Genomic DNA, 22016 nt, shown 5'->3' with positions numbered 1-22016 from the left:
GAGGTGTCAGAGGGAAGATCCCATTGAGTTACCCTCTATCCATTTATAAATTTTGTTCTTCCAAGAGGAATAACTGTAATGAATAGCAAAGGAAAAGAGGTCTATGATATCAAAAGGCAAAACTTTTTTGTAAAAGCAATAAGGTGTCATTTAAGGAAATGTTAGGGAATAGTGAGGCTATGTCAAAGCTCACTGGGATATCAGTATCATTAACAATTAGAATTTCACTAGAACTTTTAGGAAGAACTTTTTATGTATAATGTGGTATGAGAGATGTGAGTAAGGTGGGGTAAGAGATTTCACTGACTGCTTGGATAATTTATAGCAAGGAGAAGTGGTATCTACTATGGGTCTTAGGGAGAAATTGGGTTTATGAATTTTAGATAAGCTGTATGTCCTGGGGGGGGGGGGAAGGGCAGCAACTAAAGAGGATTTAAGTTTCTTTGTGATGTGAGGAGGATAGGAAGAAACTTTGTTGAGTAGGCTTTTTAATTTCTTGATTTGCAATTTAATAGGATCATAATGTAAAAGTCTGTAGGTGGTGTGGTCACTAAGAATGATATCGATTTTTTTAATGTATTCACTGGCATTGAGGACAATGTAAGTAGCACTTCCTTTGTCAGACCATGCTGTTATCAATTTATCAATACATAGTTTATGGAGGGCAATGAGCTGGCAGGAAGATAGAGTTCTTTTAGGAGATGAAGATCTAGAAAGTAAAATTAGTGACATCAAGCCTGATGTTGTTAGCTATCTCAGGAGCTAAGTTATGGATACCTCATTCGATGTTGAACGTTAAATCTAGTACCAGTACTTGTTGAGGTGCAATGGCAAAACTGTGGCTGAGATTCAAGATGCTAACAGCAGTTTCGTTAAATCTTTTTGATGACAGGTTAACTACCGTATGAAGAATCTGCTGCTGCTGCTCTTAAAAATTAGAGTAATTTGAATAAATATGGTTGCATAAAACTTCCCAAAATGTGGGAAACACTAATATTTCAAGATCCCAGTTTACATCCTAGGCAGCCATAGTGGTGCTATGGATAACTATGTGAGACATTGCATATGTTTCACATAGTTATCCATCGTCTCACCCCATTAAACTTTTAACATGACCTAATATTTTAATGCCATCATTTTATTGATTGTTTTGACCATAGTGCACCATTAATTCAGTCTGTTACTTCAACATATATAAATTATTTTGATATCTTTATATATACTTAAATATAAACTAAGCAAGCTATGCTTACAATATATATGTGTGTGTGTGTGTGTGTGTTCATATTTTTTACTGACTGAATTCCAAGAATTAGACAAACAATTAATTTTATTTAACACACAACATGTTTCGTTGGAAAGCTGACTTCTTCAGGCATGAGAACATTGAAAGCAAACATAAAAAAAAAACACTACAAAGAAACATTTAACCATTACAAAATCGACTATAAACTACATTTAAGTTTGAACTGAAGCTACAGTCCATGCTAAAGTTTTATTGTTAGGCATCTGCGAGCGTGTGACTTCACGAGTGCACCAGTATTTGATAGCAGAGCTAAATGAGTCTGGTAAATTATAACTAAGGTTACTGCTTATATGATGAGAGTCCAAGACAATTTCTTTAGACATAACTATGTGGTGTTCTACCTCGTCATGGCATATATGAAGGTTTGCTGTTGTGGTCCAGTTTATCTCATGTTGGCGGCCTTCACTATTTGTGTTCACTGAGAACAGGACATGGCTTGAGAGGGGGCTTGTTTTTTATATTTAAAAATATAAAACAATCATTATTATATATATATATATATATATATATATATATATATATATATATATATATATATATATATATATATATGCGGCATTAACATTTTGTTTTATTTAATCTTTTTCCTAGATTTTTCAGATAATAGGATGGCTTCTTGCCATTACTTGTAATATTACTGTATTGTATTCAACATATGAGTGGAATAGGGGATTTTTACCAGACATGGGAATAACACTAACTTATGCAGTGTTGCACAGAACAGCTTGGGCTGCAGGAATTGGATGGCTTATCTTCATGTGTGCTACTGGAAGGGCAGGTAATCATTATTTATATATGTAAATGCTTTCTTTAAAACATTTCTTTCATTTTTTAAATTATGTTATTAATAATATTAAGCCTAATATATTAAAACTTATTTAACTAATAACATTATTAATAATATTGGGAGCAAAGAGATGATGATGCCAGCTTTATCTGCACTGCAATGAAAGCACATAAAATATTAACACCTAAATGCCTATGCCACTATACATTCATGCTAAAAAGTTTATCTTTGATTCTAACTATAGAATAATTAAGGCCACTTACTGTATAACAAGACTTCAGATAAATAACTAATATTAGATACAAATAAAACAATCATTATATATGAGCCACTGAAATTTTTATATTCCAGATGTCTTAAACAAACTGCCATATAAAAACAGAAACCTTGAAACCAGAGTGCTCTAAGACGAGTTTTAAGTTTACACTGGAAAAAAAAAATATGCACACTATGCAACCTACAGACTTAATGCAAAGCACTATACTAACTGTGGCTTTCAGTTCAGTGATGCTCTATCATATTCCAGGTATCACTGCACGTGTGCACGCGCGCTCGTGTGTGTGTGTGTTATATTGATGCTGGAATATACATCTGAACTACTGCTGATACAGCAACAAATTAATATGCAATAACGTTGTTCTCAGATAAGCTTGACACATACTTTGAGGATACATACAATTGCATTATATTGTTACCAATTATAATACTGGCAGCCAGGGGAGAGGGGATGCTTCTCAGTGGGATGCTGAGAAGCACTCCTCTCCCCTGTCCTATCTAATATTGTTCCACCAAATATATGGAGAAGACAAGCCTCAACTAAAGAATTTAATAAAGTAATGAGCAACCCACTCCTGTCCCTGCACCAGACTCTCATAAATCCACCCAGTCTTCATCTAAAATCAAGAAACCCCTTCTGGTCCATGGACGAACTCTCATTAGCTGCCTTACCATTAACACCTGACATGTGGAGAGAACACTGGTCCTACAATCTTCCAGCAAATGACTTCCTGGTGGAAGATTCCTGTGCTCTGCATCCTGGTTTTGCTCTTCCTAGGAAGATTTGGTCATCTATCAACAGGATCAGAACTAACCAGGGCAGATGTGGCTATCTACTACATAAATGGAGACTGTCAGACCACCCTTATTGTGACAATTCGCCCATGACCCATGACCCATGACTCATATTGTGAATGACTGCCCAAGGTGCCAGTTTCATGGTGGTGGCTTCCAGGACATCACCCATGAGGTGATAGATGAGGCCCTGGATTGGCTTTCTAGACTGGACATTGATCTGTAGCTGTTTTGTATCCCTTTTCCATAAGAATAAATAAATAAATAAATAATACTGGTATTATTAAAAATATTTTACTTATTGTAAAAAAAAAAAACTTCTGTAAATTTAGCATTCTAAATGCATAGGTCAAAAACGCTAAAATACAGCACTGATATTGTCATTTCTTATATATGTATAAATGATATATATATAACATATGTATCTAACATTTTGTGCTGAATCTTTGGGATGAACACAAAATGTAATAATAATATTTTAATTGTATATTAATACAGAAGAAATTATAAAAAGAGTGAATGTTAAAATAGGAAGAACAAGGGGCCATCCCTGGAAGTTGTATAGGGATGTGGTGAAGAAGGGAGTGAGGAGTAGATTTTTTATGTGGAGAGTTATTAATGAGTGGAATGCATTGTCTGAGTGTGTTGTGAGTGCAAGTAGTGTAAATAACTTGAAAGCTCTTTACAGTGGACATGTTGCTGGTTGAATGGGCCTCCCACAATGAGTCTGTTGACTCCAGTGAGGTTACCAAATAATAATAATAATAATAATATAACAATATTTGCAAATATTTTCTATATATGACAATGATAATAAAGTTATTGTACTGTAAAAAAATATTATTTCTCTTCTTCTTATTGTTATTCTTTTCTTATTCTTATTATTTGTGTTAAGGATTTTAAGATTCAGTATGATAAATAGGGTGTCAGTTGAATGAACCTCTCACAATGAGTCTGCCAACTCCATGGAGTGTGCAATAATAATAATTATTCAACTGACACATTATTATTCACATAATTGATACACGGTCAAAACAAGATTTAAACAACAATTTGACTGGTGATACAGAACAGTTCAGATTCTACCCAAGAATCTAATAATAGAGTGTCAGGTAGCGTTGTAAAATATGGACTGTTCCAAGTGATGCTGTTTTTTGTAGGTCATATGGGGTCACTTCGTTGATATTTAATTGCTGTAAATAGTAGAATAGCTTCTTTGGCATTGCACCAAGTGCACTGATAACTATTGGGATAACTTTAGTATGTTTAAGCCACAGCCTGCCAACTTCGATTACCAGATCTCGATATTTAGTAATTTTTTTCCAGTTCTTTGTTGTTAATGTTGTTATCACTGGGTATTGCAATATCGATAATCCAAACCTGTCAATGTTCGATAATTGTGATGTCGGGTCTATTGTGTTCCAAATGCTGATCAGTTTGTATTCGAAAGTCCCAGAGAATTTTTGCTGTTTCGCTTTCCAATACCATCTCTATTTTATGCTGCCACCAGTTATCAGATGTAGGAAAGCCATATTTTTTGCATACATGCCAATGAATTATTTTGGCCACTCGATCATAGCGGTATTTATAGTCAGTTTGAGCTATCTTGCTGCAGGCACTGATTAACTGTTCTACAGTCTCATCTTTCTGATCGCATAATCTTCATATTCTGTTATTATCGATGTTCAAAATTTTTGTTTTCATTGCATTAGTTTGTAATGCCTGTTCTTGAGCTGCTAGAATAAATCCTTCTGTTTCTTTTTTAATATATCCATATTGTAGCCATGCCACGTCTTGTTCACATCAATTTTGTCCTCAGTATATCTAAGAAATTGGCCATGCAAAGGTTTATTTTTCCAGTGCACATATCAGTTATTTTGCTGTTTCTCTTTGTAATTGCATTTGTTTCCTCTTGTTTCCTCAAAAGCTTCTCTTGTGTAACTGCTTGAAGCTTTTGCTCAGCGCTATTGTGGATGTAACTTTTTAAGCTAATTTCTTCTACTTCCACAGTCTGTCTCACTTGTAGCAGACCCTGTCTATGTATTCTCCTTGGTAGGTACAACCGGTCAACATCACTTCGTGGGTGTAATGCATGATTCATAGTCATTAGTTTTCTAGCTTTGTGATCCAATTTCTCCAGGTCTTCTTTTGTCCAATCTATTATGACAGCTGTGCATCGGATCACTGGTATAGCCCAAGAACTGATTGCTCTAATTGTGTTAATCCGTTTAATTTTGTTTTCAGAATATATCTAACTCTTTTGGTGCATTCTGCTGCTGCCTGTTGTTTAACTTTCAACTGGACAATGTCACTGGCTTCTAATATTTCTAGGTATTTATAGTGTTCGTCAGCTGAAATTGCTTTTATATATTTCTCTTGATCAAAATTAAAATTACTAGTGTCATTAATTTTTTCTCGTTTAATAGATAAATTGCGCATTTATCTAAACCAAATTCCATTTTGATGTCCTGACTGAAAATACAAACCGTGTTCAGTAACGAGTCTATTTGCTGGGCCGATTTTCCATATAATTTCAAGTCATCTATATACAATAGATGGGAAATTTTAATATTACATTTAGGAATTTCATATCCAAGTTTTGTTTTGTTCAGAATCATAGATAAAGGTATCAAAGAAATGTTGAAGAGCAATGGTGACAAGGAGTCACCTTGAAAAATTCCATGTGTAATGCTGATATCTCCAAATCGTTCATTATTCACTATTAAACTTCGAAATATTGTAGTGATTTTAGGATCCAGGAATATTGGAGGAAATTGAATGCTTTCTTATAGTCTATCCATACCATGTTTAAGTTAGTTTTTCATCTTTTTGAATTTCTGAGAATCATTTTATTAATAAGGATCCGGTCTTTTGTTCCTTTGGATTTTTGAAAATTGCCTTTTTGTTCAATCGGATAAATCTGATTATCTGATAAGTAGTATATATGGAATTTTACTATGATTGCAGTGAACAGCTTAAGCATAGTTGGAAGGCATGTTATTGGATGATAGTTACTTGGGCCTGCACCCTTATCCTTATCTTTCATGAAGAGAAAGTGCACCCAGATATCATCTAGTCTTCCACTGAGCCTGACTGCAACAAATAATTAAATTGTTCTGCCATTCGATCATGTAGACTGGTTAGATGCTTTAACCAAAATCCATGTAGTTCATCTGTGCCAGGTGCACTCCAGTTTTTTTAATTTTCTAGCTTGTGTGCTGACCATTTCTTTAGTGATAATGACATTTTGCATTTGTTTTTGTTTCATTTCTGATTCTATTTCCTTAATCCATGAGGCATCTTTATTGTGTTCAATAGGATTAACCCAAATTGTCTTCCAAAATTTGAAATTGCACATTTTGCACATATTGGTTTATTCTTGCTTCATATCTTTTAATTTTCTGTGCAGTCGCTATAATTCTTTGTTTTAGCTTTTTGGTAACTTCAGCAATTGTTTTGTTGGCCAAATTATGTATTAATGCATTTATTTTTGAAGCTATTATTTTTCATGCTATTATTTTTCAGCAGTCCTTCTTTAGAATTCTTTAAGTTGCTCAAATCAGCTTGAAGTTTGTTGACTTTTTGTTCCAACCAGATTTTCCATGGTGCAGATTGTTTCATCCTCAGCTTATGCTCTTGCAGTTTGCAACCAAGATTCACTGTAATGATATAGGCTGTGCTGTATAGGAGCTGATTTGTTTCCTTTATGCTGTTGATTGTGATGGTTTTAATCACAGCATTTGTGTCTAAGAGGAACTGTTTTAGCTAAGCTTTTAATGGTGGTAGTCTTATATTGTCATTTATGGAGTCCACATATTCCAATATTCCTAACTTCATTTTACACTGCACTTCTGCCAAAACATTCTGAGGTATGTTGTCAGCTTGATGCTTACTGAGTTGAATTCCAAAGTTAGACATTGCTACTTCCTGATGATTTACTGTTACTGGAGTTGTTGGTTTATTACGTAACTCTTGCAGCTTAAGTTCAGTAAATATTTTGTTACGGAAAATGAAATTCTTTTGGTCCATAAGTCTTTGTTCTGTTATTGCAGATTCTGAGAATTTTTGTTTCTAAATGAAATGCATACGCTTTGCAACCATATGCCTAGGAAATGAGTGTCCTCGGTTCAATTCTGTCGACGATGTGAGGAGCTTAAGGATCTTTCTCAGCCATAGCCAAGTTAGCCGGTCTTGGGCGTGGACAGCAGTCCAGTTTTTTTCCCTCCAGTTTATCTGGGATTTTTCATCCCACAAGCAGGCAAACCAGCTATGTGAACACACAGGCTACAGTCATAATATAGTACTTAATCCCTCATTAGGAGGGCTCAACCAGTTCTAAGAGGCAGTCAAAGAACAGGGGGAACCTCACACAAATAAAATAAAAAAAACTATTGAAAGCTTTTATCTATTTAAAAGCTTCAGAATAATGTACATAAGCAAAACAGGCTGTCTTTATGCATAGAAATTTACATTTGATTTATGTATTTCTATACAAAATGGGATTAACTTTGAGTTGCACATAGTATCTATAATAACTGATCAGATTCATTGATGAGATTGAAGATCTCTTTATTTCTGATAAACTGAAGTGTTCTGGAAGGAGTTTTTATTATTATTATTATTATTATTATTATTATTACTATTATTATTATTACACAGACATCTCCATGGAATCTAAGCGGCTCATCATATGAGATTATATTAGAGGCTTCTTGGAATGAAGCAGCACTGAGAAATGAAATTAACATTTCCCACATTTTTGATAGTAAAAATCCACCAACTTTTAATTGTAAATAATTCTGATATATTGGTCACCTTTGACATCACGTCACTCTTTACCAATATTCCCTTGAATGACATCCCTTGATATCACTAATCTCATTTCCTTTGCCATCCACTCTGGCTATTGAAAGAACAGATTTACAGAGTACTGCTTAGGGTTCCTCTCTTTTATCCCCTTGCCAGTCTTTTCATGGATGATTTTAAACAGTATGCTCATGACTCAGCCCCTTTAAAGCCTTCTATATGGATAGATATATAGATGATATCTACATTTGACTTCATGGCCCAGACATATTACTCTTTCCTCCTTCACCCCAATAGCCATTGTCTAAGAATCCATTTAAAATGGAAAAGAAAACTAATGGTAACTTTTCTTTCACAAGTATGTAGAAATACACTCACATGGGCAGATACATTCACAAACTTTCCTATTGTCCTCCCCCCCCCCCAAACGATATGGTATTATAAAAACTCTAGCAATCTTGGTTCCAATGAGGCCTCTCTTTCAGTAGAACCCAGCCATATATGTCACACCTTCCCATTTAATGGTTATAGTCCTACAGAATCAACAAAATACTTAATCCCTTCTCCAATTGTTGCCCTTCTCTTCAGAAGTATTTTTAGTAATACTGTCACCAAATGAACTGCATTACACAAATATGAATTCAACAAGGAATTTTTTATGGAGATTTTCATTTGTCAACATTTTTTATTTTACCATAGAATAGCAAAATACTCAAAGAAACAATTTCTCAAAAAAGTGATAATGTTTTTTTTGTTAACAGGTTTAATAAACAAAATGCTGTCTTGGGAGTTATTTGTGCCATTAAGTTATCTGTCATATTCAGTTTACCTTCTTCATTTTCCAGTCTTGTGGATAAGAGCAAGTTGGACTCGCACCTTAATTCACTTCAACCATTTTGTTCTAGTAAGTTATTATTTTGTTCTATTATGTTTCACTTGATTTATTATTGTGGTTTTAAGTTTTTATTGAAACAAGTATTGGAATGAAGTGTAAATGTTATGTGCTCACAATTTTTTTTGCCACCCACCTACAAAAGGCTGTAAACCCAGTACATTAATACTGCAGGTGGGTTATGAAAAATATTTTTTATATTTAAATCTATATATATATAAATCCTCTATAACCATGACCAAACATGAAACTTTTTAAAGCCACTTCAGTGGGAGGCATGGTTGTCTCATGCTGGGCAATAAAATTCATCTTCTGTCTCAAGTCAAAATCCATGTCAAAATGTGAACCTGCAGCCTGCTGCTTGGTTCACATTTTGACATTATTCTTGGTTCACACTTGGACACAAACCAATTTGTCAAACTAGCTGGCATTTTTCATTTTTATTATTTAAATAATTTTTTTTTATTATCCCATGGTATTATTACACCAGATCGATAGAGGTCAAGTTCATGTATTTTATACAGCACCTTTTCTGGGTTGTTATAGAGTTCACATTTGGAAATATTCATACAGTTTAGCAAATGCATTGGTGATGCTTTCTCGATGTTACAGATTTTGCAGGTAGGGAAGACTTTTATGCCATTGCTAAACTTGATTGGTCTTGTGTGGCTAGTCTTGAGGCGAGAGATCATGGTAGTGGCACTGAGATTAAACTTGGAGTTGATGGTAGCTCCTGGATTTTCTTATTATCATTATTATTTAAATAATAATAATGTTTTGTTATCAAGTTATATTTTTATCATTTTCTATCTTTCCCAAACACAAGAAATTTCCAAACCTCTAGCAGATTGATTCCTTGGACGTAATATTTTCATGTCCAAGGAATGATGAGAACATATTCAAAATTTTACTGTTTTATTAATCCAAAGATTCCATAGACATCACCAACTCTGCATGACTGGAAGTTCTTTCCATAAAAAAATTGTAAATTTCAAAAGGAATGCAATCAGAAGTACATAAGAAAGTGCATATGTGAAAAGGCAGCTAGAATGGATATTTGACCATAAATGCTCAAATACAGAGGTATAAAAGTTTTACAGCAGCTACACAAATCGAGAAGGCTTAATCAGAAGTTCCAAAAAGTAAAATAAAACAGTGTGAGAATTACAGAGGAATTTAACATTCTGAATGTTCTAGATTTATGCAAGCATACTTGAAGAGGAGGTTAAGAAAAATTGTTTGGAGCAAATTTTTGTTTTGTGAGTTGAGAAATTGTAAGAATATAACAAGGATTTGTATTTACCTTTTGTAAATCTGGAAAAGGCATATGATGAGATGCCAAGATAAAATCTGTTCACCATGCTGCAGTTACATGAATAGATAATTATACAGAGTCTGTATTTTAATTGTAAATCGGCATTGCAATTGAAGGAGGTGTGGGAAATATTTTTATTATTATCCAGGCCCTCCATGAAGTCAAAAGACTCATCGTGGCAGGTTGTTTTTAGGAAATACAAAGTTTATCATACCAATACTTAAACCCATTGACCATTCCCACCCCAACCACTCTCTTAGGCAATGCATTCTAAGGTTCAACCACCCTCCTCACAAAGAAACTACTCCTCACTCTCTTGCGCACAGCCTCCTTCCGTAACTTCCAGGGATGGCCCCTTTTCATTGCTCCTTCCTGCCGTTCCGCCAAGTGAAGGAACTCTCCAATGTCTATCCTGTAACTGCCTCTTAACAGTTTAAAAGTCTCGATCATATCACCTCTCCTTCTTCTATCCACCAAATTCTACATTCCACATTCCCTCAATCGATCCTCAACTCATATTGTACAGTCCTGAAACTATCTTTGTAATGTGCCTCTGTACCCTTTCCATGGTCAATTATCCCCTTCAAATCCCGGGGACCAAATCTGAGAACAATAGTCTAAGTGTGGTCTGATCAGGGCCTTATATAACAGAATGATAACTCTTTTATCTCCTCAGGTCAGCATCCTTCTCAGTATTGCAGCAATCCTCTGAGTTACCCTCACCAGCTTTGCAATATGCTCCCTGAATTTCAGTTTTCTATCAATCATCACCCCCAGATCCCTTGTCTCCCCTACCTCCTCCAGTACAGCTCCTCCAATTGAGTATGCATACTCCCATCAATGGATCCCAAACCTCAAGACTTTACATTTTACTGAATTGAACCAACATCCCCAATTATTTGCCCATCTGTCTAGTTTATTCAAATCCTCTTGGTGGGCTGCCACATCTTCACCATTGCTGATAACCCTTCCCAACTTCACATCATCCGCAAACAACTGAATGTTCCCTTGCAATCCATTGACAATATCATTGATATAAAGATTGAACAATACAGGTCCCAGTACTGAGTCCTGTGGAACCCCACTTGTAACCTTCTGCTTCCTTGATATTGCCCTATCAGTCAGCCAATTCTGAATCCATTTGACTAACCCGACATTTAAACCCATGTGCTGCAACTTAAATATCAGCTTATCATGTGGCACCCTGTCAAGCGTCTTTGCAAAATCCAAAAAAATGGCAGTATATGCCTTTCCCTCATCAACTGCTCTTGTCACTTTATTATAAAAGACAATCATATTACTAAAGTAAGAGCGCCACCCCTTAACAAATTCATGTTGATTCTCACAGATAACATTACCCTCATCTACCCAACACTGTATATAGTCCATCACTAATTTCTCCAAGACCTTAACAACTACTGATGACATACGGGCCTATAATTAGACACTTCCAGTGTGCTATTGCCCTTATACAGTGGCACAATCTTACCTTCCTTCCATTTCCCCTGGGGAATGGAAGGAAGGTAAGATTGTGGGTACTTTTCCTTCAGACAGACTATTATGCTGCACTGAAGCTAGTATTTTTTTTATTATGATTCTGTGCAAGTTATCCAAAGCATGGGCTTCTAGACTTGACTAACCATAAATTTGGTGGCAAATATATGTCTTCTGTTCAAGACAGATGTTGGCTGACCTTCCTTCCAGTTTTTCCTTAATATAATATGTGACAATGACAAGAACAAGGAACCTTGTATATACCTGGAATAAAGAGAGAAAGAGAGAGAGAGAGAGAGAGGGGAAGGAAGGACTTGATCTTTAACCCTGTATTTAAAAAATTAAACCTATGTTTAATTTCTTTGTGATGTTTCCTTCTATTAAACCTGATGACAAGCTTAAATAAGCACCTAAGCCTAAATACACAATTTAAAATTATTATTATTATTATTAAGAGACACCTTCAGGGAGTGAGGGACTCATTGAGGGAGACCAAATACTACACGCACCAGCTCTCATACTTATTCTTGAATTCATTCACTGCTTGCACTCACAACATCCAATGGTAATCCATTCCAATGATGCACCACCCTATGAGAGAAAAAAAAAAAAAATTTAGCCTCACCCCCTTCTTAGCTTCATTCATTCTCAGCTTCCAAGGATGCCCTCTTGTCCTTTTTCCACCCTCCATAAATTGAAAAATTCCATCAGTTGAAATTCTATATGACCCTTTCAGAAGTTTGTAAGCCTCAATCATATCATCCCTCTTTCTCCTGTTTGCTAGTGTCTGCAGTCTACAAATTCTCAATCTGTCTTCATAATCAGTATCCCACAATCTTCATATCAATTTTACACTCTTCTTTGCACTCTCTCCAATATATCAGAATCACAACGGAAACCAGGAGGCCAGGCCTGCACACAAATTATTAGGAGGTAGCAGGGTTTTTTCTCCCAGAAACTCAGGTTTTTCACCTGCATACAGACAAATCGGCCCTTCAGAACACACGCAATTTACAGACATAGAATACTAGTTGTAGTGGTGGTGGAGGTGGGCGGTAGATGGCATTGATGGAGATGATTCGTAGTACAGGTTCGGTGTAGTGGTTGAGACAGTTGTAGGTGTCCTCCTGCGATGAGTCTTTGGACTCCTTGGAGGTGTCAGAAATAATTTTTTTTTTTTTTATTGTTCTTTCAAATATTTACATATGTACAATGATCATCTATTCAGTATATTATTTTACAAGGTTCAGCACTTTGTGCTACATATAATGAGATTTAAATAGTAATGATGATAACAGTTTTTTTTTTATATAACAATCATAATAATATAATAAAATTAGTTTAATCCTTTATCCAAGTGTGAGCAAACAAAGTTTGCGCCTGAAAGTATCTTCAGGACTGGGGTAAGTGGTACAACACCAGGGCAACTCGTTGCAAAGGTGGAGAAAGCTATTAACACTGTTCTCTCAGTATCTCCTATAATGCAAAACACATCTCCTTGCGGATATGTCTAATGTTATGCATTAAGGGAAGGGCCACTACCCAGACTAGTTTTGACCTTTATTGAGGTCTCTTCAGTGGGAGCCAGGCCCAAGTGGAGATACCAGGCAGAAGCATTAGCAGGTTATCTCTACCTATAGGAGCTGCCAAATGGTGTGCCACCCTTTTTTAATAAATTACTCTGGATTTAGAGAAAGATGTTGAAAGTTTATTTTTCACTTGGTTAGAGTATAATAAAATTAGTTTAATCCTTTATCCAAGTGTGAGCAAACAAAGTTTGCACCTGAAAGTATCTTCAGGACTGGGGTAAGGTGGTACAACACTAGGGCAACTCGTTGCAAAGGTGGAGCAAGGTACCAACACTCCTATCTCAGTATCTCCTATAATGCAAAAGACATCTCCTTGTGGATATGTCTAATGTTATGCATTAAGGGAAGGGCCACTACCCAGACTAGTTTCGACCTTTATTGAGGTCTCTTCAGTGGGAGCCAGGCCCAAGTGGAGTATCTCAGTATCTCCTATAATGAGATAGGAGTGTTGGTAGCTTGCTCCTGGACTCCTTGGGCCTGGTTCCCACTGAAGAGACCTCAATAAAGGTCGAAACTAGTCTGGGTAGTGGCCCTTCCCTTAATGCATAACATTAGACATATCCGCAAGGAGATGTGTTTTGCATTATAGGAGATACTGAGATAGGAGTGTTGGTAGCTTGCTTCACCTTTGCAACGAGTTGCCTTGGTGTTGTACCACCTTACCCCAGTCCTGAAGATACTTTCAGGTGCAAACTTTGTTTGCTCACACTTGGATAAAGGATTAAACTAATTTTATTATACTCTAACCAAGTGAAAAATAAACTTTCAAAATCATAATAATAATTTACAATTATATAGTTCAGAGTTACATAAGTTGTATAATATTACATGTTGTAGTTTACTATTTTTTTTTTTCAAGTTTGAAAAGGTGTGATTATACAACAGTATTTACACATATGCAATCTAAATATTATGTTTCCTTATTCTCACAAACATACTGTGTAAACTCATGATTTCCATTTAAAAGAATTTTTTTTTTTACATTGTATACATTTGTTACAGTTATTATATACATTACATACATTTGTTATAATTATTATATACATTACATACATTTGTTTACATATGACACATTACTTACCTTTGTTTACATGTGATATTTACATTACGTACGTTGGTTTTCATATAATACATACATTGGTTTTCATGTGATACGTACATTACATGCATTTGGTTACATATGATACATCTTGAGAATTTGTGCGCGCGCGCACACACACACACACACACACACACACAATAACTTGGAATGTATTGATGCGTCGCTGAACTGGAAGCCTGAACGAATATATTGTGTTTCATTAAGTTTGTATGGTATTTTGGGTGCATGTTTCTTGTTCGTAGTATGTCCTTAGAGCTCTTTTCAGGCTATTGTCGTTTGTAAGGTTTCTGTATTCAAAAGGTAATTTGTTTACAGACATAGAATGCTAGTTGTAGTGGTGGTGGAGGTGGGCGGTAGATGGCATTGATGGAGATGATTCGTAGTACAGGTTCGGTGTAGTGGTTGAGACAGTTGTATCAGTTGAGACAGTTGTAGGTGTCTATATTAATAATAATAATAATAATAATAATAATAATAAATATCCAAGTGAGGTCTTATCAAGGCCTTGTAAGGAGGCAAAATGACATCCTTATCTTTACATGTGATTTAATACCCTGCTACTGTAACTAATTAACAAACAGAGATATCACCTTCATTTTTAAACATAATTATTTAATTGATATGAATATGAACATTAATTGCTTACCTTTTATTTCTTTTTAGCTCTGAAGATGCTAATTTATACTAGAGAAATATAGCTTGTAATAAATTTTAATTATTTTTCCTCAGTGTATTTTGTGAAAGTTATTATTATTATTATTATTCATGACCTCCATGGAGTCATAACTCATCAGGCCTATCTTAAAGAACACAAAGTCTCTCAGACCATTCCTTAAATTCCTTCACTGTTTATGCTCTCACCACCCTATCTATCAGGCAATGCATTCCATTTTGAGAATGTGTCACAAAAGAACTAGTTTTCTGGTAAATGTATGGCAGATCAATAAATTATAATAGGGCATACATAATGATGATATGTAATGCTGTTCTGCTGAACAACATTGCTTAGCTACTTGCTGAGTAATGTTGTTCAGCATAAGGATTTGAATAGATTGACTGTATGGGTTTTAGAAAAGTGGGTATGCTAATTCATTTAACAAAATTTGAGGTTTAGAAATTAGGAAGGCAAGGATGGGTTACTTGATATTCATTAGGTTCCCTTATATAACAAACACATCAGTGTTTGGTTATATAAGGGAACTAAGGATTATGGTGAACAAGCACCTGAAATTTATGGAATCACATTGCAAAAACACTGCAGTGGACTATGGTGAAGATGCAAGGGTATGACATGTAGAAAGAAGAAAAGAAAGAGGTTATAATTTCATCTGTCCTTGCCAGATTTGGACATTTGTGGACTGAGATGGCACCTGGTCTCTTGAATGTTGAGTATAAGAACAGATCAAGGGAATGACACTTAAAGAGCCATTTAAGTTAGCTGTTTAAGTTGTGTGTTTGTGTGTGTGTGTGAGAGAGAGGGGTAGTAAGGAGCAGGTTTTTGCTTGGAGAATGATTAATGAATGGGAGGCATTACTTGAGGGCGTGGCAGAAACAGGTAAATGGGTTTATGGCACAATTTAATGAGCATTGTGATAATAAATATCTTCCACTAAGTTTTTGGAGGTCTGAGGTGTGGTGTAGTGTAGTGTAGTCAGTGTGAAACTTTTTAGATTTCCATATCACCTGTTGTTTTTTGATTGATTCTTTTTTGCTGTGCTCTCTTCTCTATATCTCAAGGCTTTTTTTTTTTCTTGTAGCCCACAAAACATATTTCTACTTTGTGATACTTTCTTACCAATTTCTTTACATATAACTTAATTTGGTGTGTGTTTAATGTATGTTTTTCTGGTCAGAATTAGAACTTCTGTCCTGTATTTGTATTGACTTACATATAAGCATTTTAGCCTACCAAAAGTGTATGGCAGATCACATACATTCTGCCATATTTCAGTTGTTCACGTCTTCTTCTAGCTTTACAATTCTTTATGAGTTTTAGCTTGCAAAACAATTTTTAGCCATTCTTTTCTTTTCTATGCAATATTCTTCCGATTTTTAACTTTTAAAGTTAAGGAACTTTTGCGAATCCTGTCATGGGCACGGAAGTTTATACTGGGAGAAGAATTTCATCATGCGGTATGGGCAAATGGTTACACTTATTCATGACCTGAATGGCCTTTGTGTGTTCTCGTAGTATAGTGGTTATCATGTGCAGCTCACATGTGCAAGGCCCTCAGTTTGATTCCAGGCCGAGAACATGTGTACATTATGCCGGCCTGGTTGGCTGAGTGGTTAGCGTATCCACTCTCCAGCCAGAAGGCTGAGGGTTCGAATCCCACTCTGGGCATGGATGTTTGTGATTTTCTGTCCAAATACTAGTGGTGTTGATGGACAGTAGATGGCATTGGTGTAGTTGACGTGATTTGCTGTAGTTGATGGATTAAGTGGTAGAGTTGGTGCCCTCACTTGATGAGTCTTTGGACTCCCTGGAGGTGTCAATTAATAATAGTAATAATCCTTTAAAGTTCCAATTCTTAACTTTTAAAGTTTAAAGTTTTAAAGTAACTTAAAGTTCCAGCTGTTCATTAAGAGAGACAATCTTTGAGGACAGTAATGTGTTAAGTCACAGGCTGACACTGCAGTAACTGGTTCAAGTAACACACATAGGAAATCACTCATCTTGAATGAGTGAATTCACTACATCTTGACCCAAATGAACATCTTGGAGATTATTATTATTATTATTATTATTATTAGTTCAATAAGAAGATCTCAACACAACAAAAATGAACGTGAACCATCAGATAGATGTAATTATACCAGAATACATCAGTAATTGTACTTTTGAATTGCATGTTGCATGGAAACAACACACAGTACAAGCCAGAGGTCTCTCAATCTTGCATATTAACATCAGAAGCATCCGAAAACATTGGTTATTGTTACAGGCTTATCTGAGGAATTACACTGATATTATTGATTCTTACAGAAGTATCCATAACTAATGACGAAGCGACTGCTTTCCAAATTCCAGGCTTCCAACAACATAGATCATGCCGCCAAACAAAAAGAGGGGGTGGCGGCATGATCAAACAAAAATTAATAGCAAAGGAAACGGCCTATCAGTTTGAGCATGCTGAAACCCTTTGCCTCGAAATCACTGATACTACCAATACACACCATCCCATAATACTAAATGCTATTTACAGGCCACCAAACCAAAACATGATAAAACTCTTGCACGAGCTCAATTGCTAGCTTTCAAGCCAAGAAATATGCTCAACCGAACACCTAATGATAATTGGTGACATAAACATAAATATTGCAAACGAAAACCAGAACAACACTGTACAATACCTAGACACACTATCCGTATATAATCTAATACCAACAATAACATCGTGTACTAGACAAGAAATATTCGGAAATACTATCACTGCCTCCGGTCTAGATCATATAAACGTCCGACCACCACCAAATAGTTACACTGCGTCAGTCATAAAGTACAAAGTAGCAGACCATTACTTCACCGCTCTACACCTGCACACCAAGACAATATCCATGCAATGCTCCACAGAAGAAAAGCGACAGAAAACAATAATAGACGAAGAAATAGTCAACCACGAAATAAGAAACACAGACTGGGAACACCTGGCAGCAGATTCAGCAGATATCTTATACAACAACATTAAACTCAAGCTGGAGGAAATATATAAGAAAGCAACAAAGAAAGTCTGAATTCATTCAAAAACAACACAATATCCTTGGATAACAAAACTTAATCCTAGAAATACACAGAAAGGACGCTTTATGGAAAGAATTAAAGTGATATCCAAATAACACAGCTTTAAAAACTGAATATAAGATAACAAGGAATTGCCTTACAACACAAATCAGAAATGCAAAAAGAAGCTACTACAGAGACAAACTAACCTCTGCACAAAACAACATGAAACAAACCTGGCATCTGATCAATGAGATGCTAGATTTTGTTCCCAACACCACCGCCTCCGAAACCATAAAACACAGCTTCATGAAAGACGCAAAACCTATCCAACAACTAGCAAATGATTTTAACCAATACTTTGCAGACTCCATCCAAGAACTGCACAGAAATATTCCCCCAATCACAAAACGAGACCCTCCACTTGGACCACAATCAAAACATACACTATGGTTCCCTACCACAAAAGAAGCAGAACTTCTCTCTGCAATACACCAAATCAAACCAAACAAAGGTCCAGGAATAGATGGTATCAGACCTAACGATATAAAGCAACATGCAACTAGTTTAAGTCCTATCCTACTAAAACTAATAAATAAAATATTTAAAACAGGACAGATACCAAGTATGCCAAAGACCGCCATAATCACACCCATATACAAACATGGAAAAAGAAATTTAATCAGCAATTACAGACCCATAGCAACATTACCAATTATCAATCAAATTATGGAGCGGATTATACTGAAGAAACTCACAGCATACACTGAGACCTTTCATATTATCCCCAAAACACAATATGGTTTTCAGAAAAATAAGGGAACAACATTTCTCTTGGAAGATTTTACAGACGTAATTAATACCGCCTTAGACAAAAACAAAATTGCCATGGTAGTCTTTATTGATCTAAAGCATTCGATACACTTACACATCAAACCTTGTTAGAAAAGCTGAGGCATGTTGGAATAGATGGGCCTCTTCACAGGTGGTTTACAAACTACCTTCAAAATAGAAAGCATATCACACATATTGGGTCAAACCGAAGCAGAGAGCTACCAGTCACCTGTGGAGTACCACAGGGAGCTGTACTCTCCCAAACTCTATTTAACATTTAGACGCATGATATTAATCAGCTACCACTCAAAGGTAAGATATTCCAATACGCAGACGATACAGCAATAATATCCATCCATAATAACGCAAGCATAGCCCAAACAAATATGCAACATGACATAAATCTGATCATAGACTGGCTCACGAAAAACTCCATACACCTAAACTCAGAAAAGACAAAATTAATGATATTCAGAAACCCACTGAGTCGACCAGTTGATAACAAGTATATAACTATATCAAAAAGGCTTTTGATAGAGTACCTCATGATAAGTTGACAGTCAAACTAGAGCAGATGGGGTTGGATATTAGATTAGTGCATTGGATTGGAGACTGGTTATCTGATAGGTATCAACAAGTTGTGTATGGGGGTGCAATATCCAGGAAAAGGAAAGTCACTAGTGGAGTGCCTCAGGGGTCTGTTTTATTATTATTACGAGTATCTCCATGGAGTCAGTAGACTCATCGCGGGAGACCCAAACTAGCAAAACAATATCTGTCATATCTCTTCTTGAATTCATTTACAGACGAAGAGCTCACAACTAAGTCAGGCAATGAATTCCACTCATTCACCACCCTCCAGGCAAAAAACCTTGTTCTGACACCTTTGTTAACCACACTCCATTACTATTTAACTTATATATTAATGATATTGGTGAAGATTTGGATGGAGATATTCAGTTGTTTGCAGATGATGCAAAGTTGGGACGAACCATAAAGAGTAGTGAAGATGTTGTGGCCTTGCAAGAAGACTTGAATAAATTGAGTGATTGGGCAAGCAAATGGGGATGTGAGTTCAATGTTGCAAAATGTAAAGTTTTAAAATTTGGAAAACAAAGATGGGATGCAGAATTTATGCTTGGTGAGAATATATTGTTGGAAGTAGAGGAAATAAGAGATCTGGGGGTGATAGTGGATAAGGATCTAAAATTTAGGGGACACATCGCCAAAATTGTGAAGACAACACAAAGACTTCTGGGAATGATGCGGAGGACACTGACATGTAGAAGTAGGGAGATACTTGTTCCAATGTATAAGGCTTTGATTAGGCCACACTTGGACTATTGTGCCCAGATTTGGTCACCGGGTTTTCAGAAGGATGAAGAGATGTTGGAAAGGGTCCAAAGGCGACTGACTAAGGTAGTTTCTGACCTCTGGAATGTTGAGTATGAGGAAAGATTGAAAAGATGTAATTTGCAGAGTCTCGTGGAGAGAAGGAAGAGGGGAGATATGATAGAGACCTACAAGTTGGTAAGGGGTTGTTATAGGATCAATGGTGGAGAAGTTCTATAGAGAATAGTGGGAGATCAGGGGAGAACCAGAGGTCATCCCTGGAAACTGTATAAGGAGGGTGTGAGTAAGGGAGTGAGAGGCAGGTTTTTTTCGTGCAGAGTTGTGAGTGATTGGAATGCCTTGTCTGAGAGCGTGGTGTCTGCAAGTAGTTTGAATGTGTTTAAGACACGGTATGATGAGATGTGTGTGTAAGATAAAAGGACCTCCTAGATGAGTCTTTGACTCCATGAGGTCTTGTTTAATAATAATAATAATAATAATAACCATCCAACATCCACTTTCCAACATAAAAAACACACAGAACAGCAAAACCACTACAATCACTCAGGTTGAAACAATACGATACCTTGGAATTTACTTCGATTCAGATATGAACTGGAATAGCCATATAAACCATCTACACAACAAACTCCGAACAATAAGTGGCAAACTCTACAGGTTAAAAGACATAGTTCCCATACGCCTTAAAACACTAATATACAAAGCACTATGCCAAAATATACTAAGATACGCTATAACAACGTATGCTTTCTGTGCACCCTACAAATTAAATAGATTAACATCGCTACAGTACAAAATGGCAAAACTGATCTTTTGGGAACAAAGAGAAAATAACGACCTTATAGACATTGCAATGTCAAAATACAAAATACTGACAGCAAAACATTTATGTCACTATGCAGCTTTGCTAAAACATTATTTCGATGCCAACTACAGGACAGTTAGAAATACATACCGTATAACAAGACCTCAGACTACTAATTATATCACATATAAATACAATAATCACTACGGAAAGGCCACGCGAAACTTCTACATCCCAGACAATGATAAAAAAATTACCTTTTGAATACAGAAACCTTACAAACTACAATAGTCTGAAAAGAGCTCTAAGGACATACTACAAACTAGAAACACGCACCCAAAATACCATACAAACTTAATGAAACACAATATATTGGTTAAGGCTTCCAGTTCAGCGACACATCAATACATTCCAAGTTATTGTGTGTGTGCGTGCGTGCGTGTGCGTGTGTGTGTGTGCGCGCGCGAATTTCTCAACCACAGATTTCGTAGCTTCTCAACACAGCAAAAAAAAAAAAAAAAAAAAAAAACATAATAACCAACCGGTGTCATCCTCAGATAAGCTTCGAGGATAAAAGCAAAAAATTAGTTCTCATCCGAGATGTATCATATGTAACAAAATGCATGTAATATACATATCACATGAAAACCAATGTATGTAATGTATATATTATATGTAAACAAATGTACGTAATTTAAAAATCGCATGTAAACAAATGTAAGTAATGTATCATATGTAATCAAATGTATGCAATGTAATAAAAAAAATTATTTTAAATGTAAATCATGAGTTTACACTGTATGTTTGTGAAAATAAGGAAATATAATATTTAGATTGCATATGTGTAAATACTGTTGTATAATCACACCTTTTCAAACTTGGAAAAAAAAAAAATAGTAAACTACAACATGTAATATTATACAACTTATGCAACTCTGAAC

General features: G+C 35.7%; 1 protein-coding gene across 1 annotated transcript in view; it reads left to right on the top strand.

Annotated features, from left to right (window-relative positions):
- The window catches only part of LOC150110649 (O-acyltransferase like protein-like), a 91869-nt gene that overhangs the window by 60241 nt on the left and 9612 nt on the right, over positions 1 to 22016 (top strand). The window contains exons 6-7 of the mRNA XM_090395500.1: positions 1898 to 2084; positions 8732 to 8874. Coding sequence (XP_090251626.1) covers positions 1898 to 2084; positions 8732 to 8874 — 330 coding nt within the window. The remainder of the gene's footprint in view (positions 1 to 1897; positions 2085 to 8731; positions 8875 to 22016) is intronic.

The sequence above is a fragment of the Typopeltis vanoorti genome, chromosome 1, assembly GCF_054136105.1.
Source record: "Typopeltis vanoorti isolate ZY-2024b chromosome 1, IOZ_Tvanoo_1.0, whole genome shotgun sequence".
NCBI classification, from domain to species: Eukaryota; Metazoa; Arthropoda; class Arachnida; order Uropygi; family Thelyphonidae; genus Typopeltis; species Typopeltis vanoorti.
Note: the sequence above shows the minus strand (reverse complement) of the source record. Positions and strands in the feature narration are given on the sequence as shown.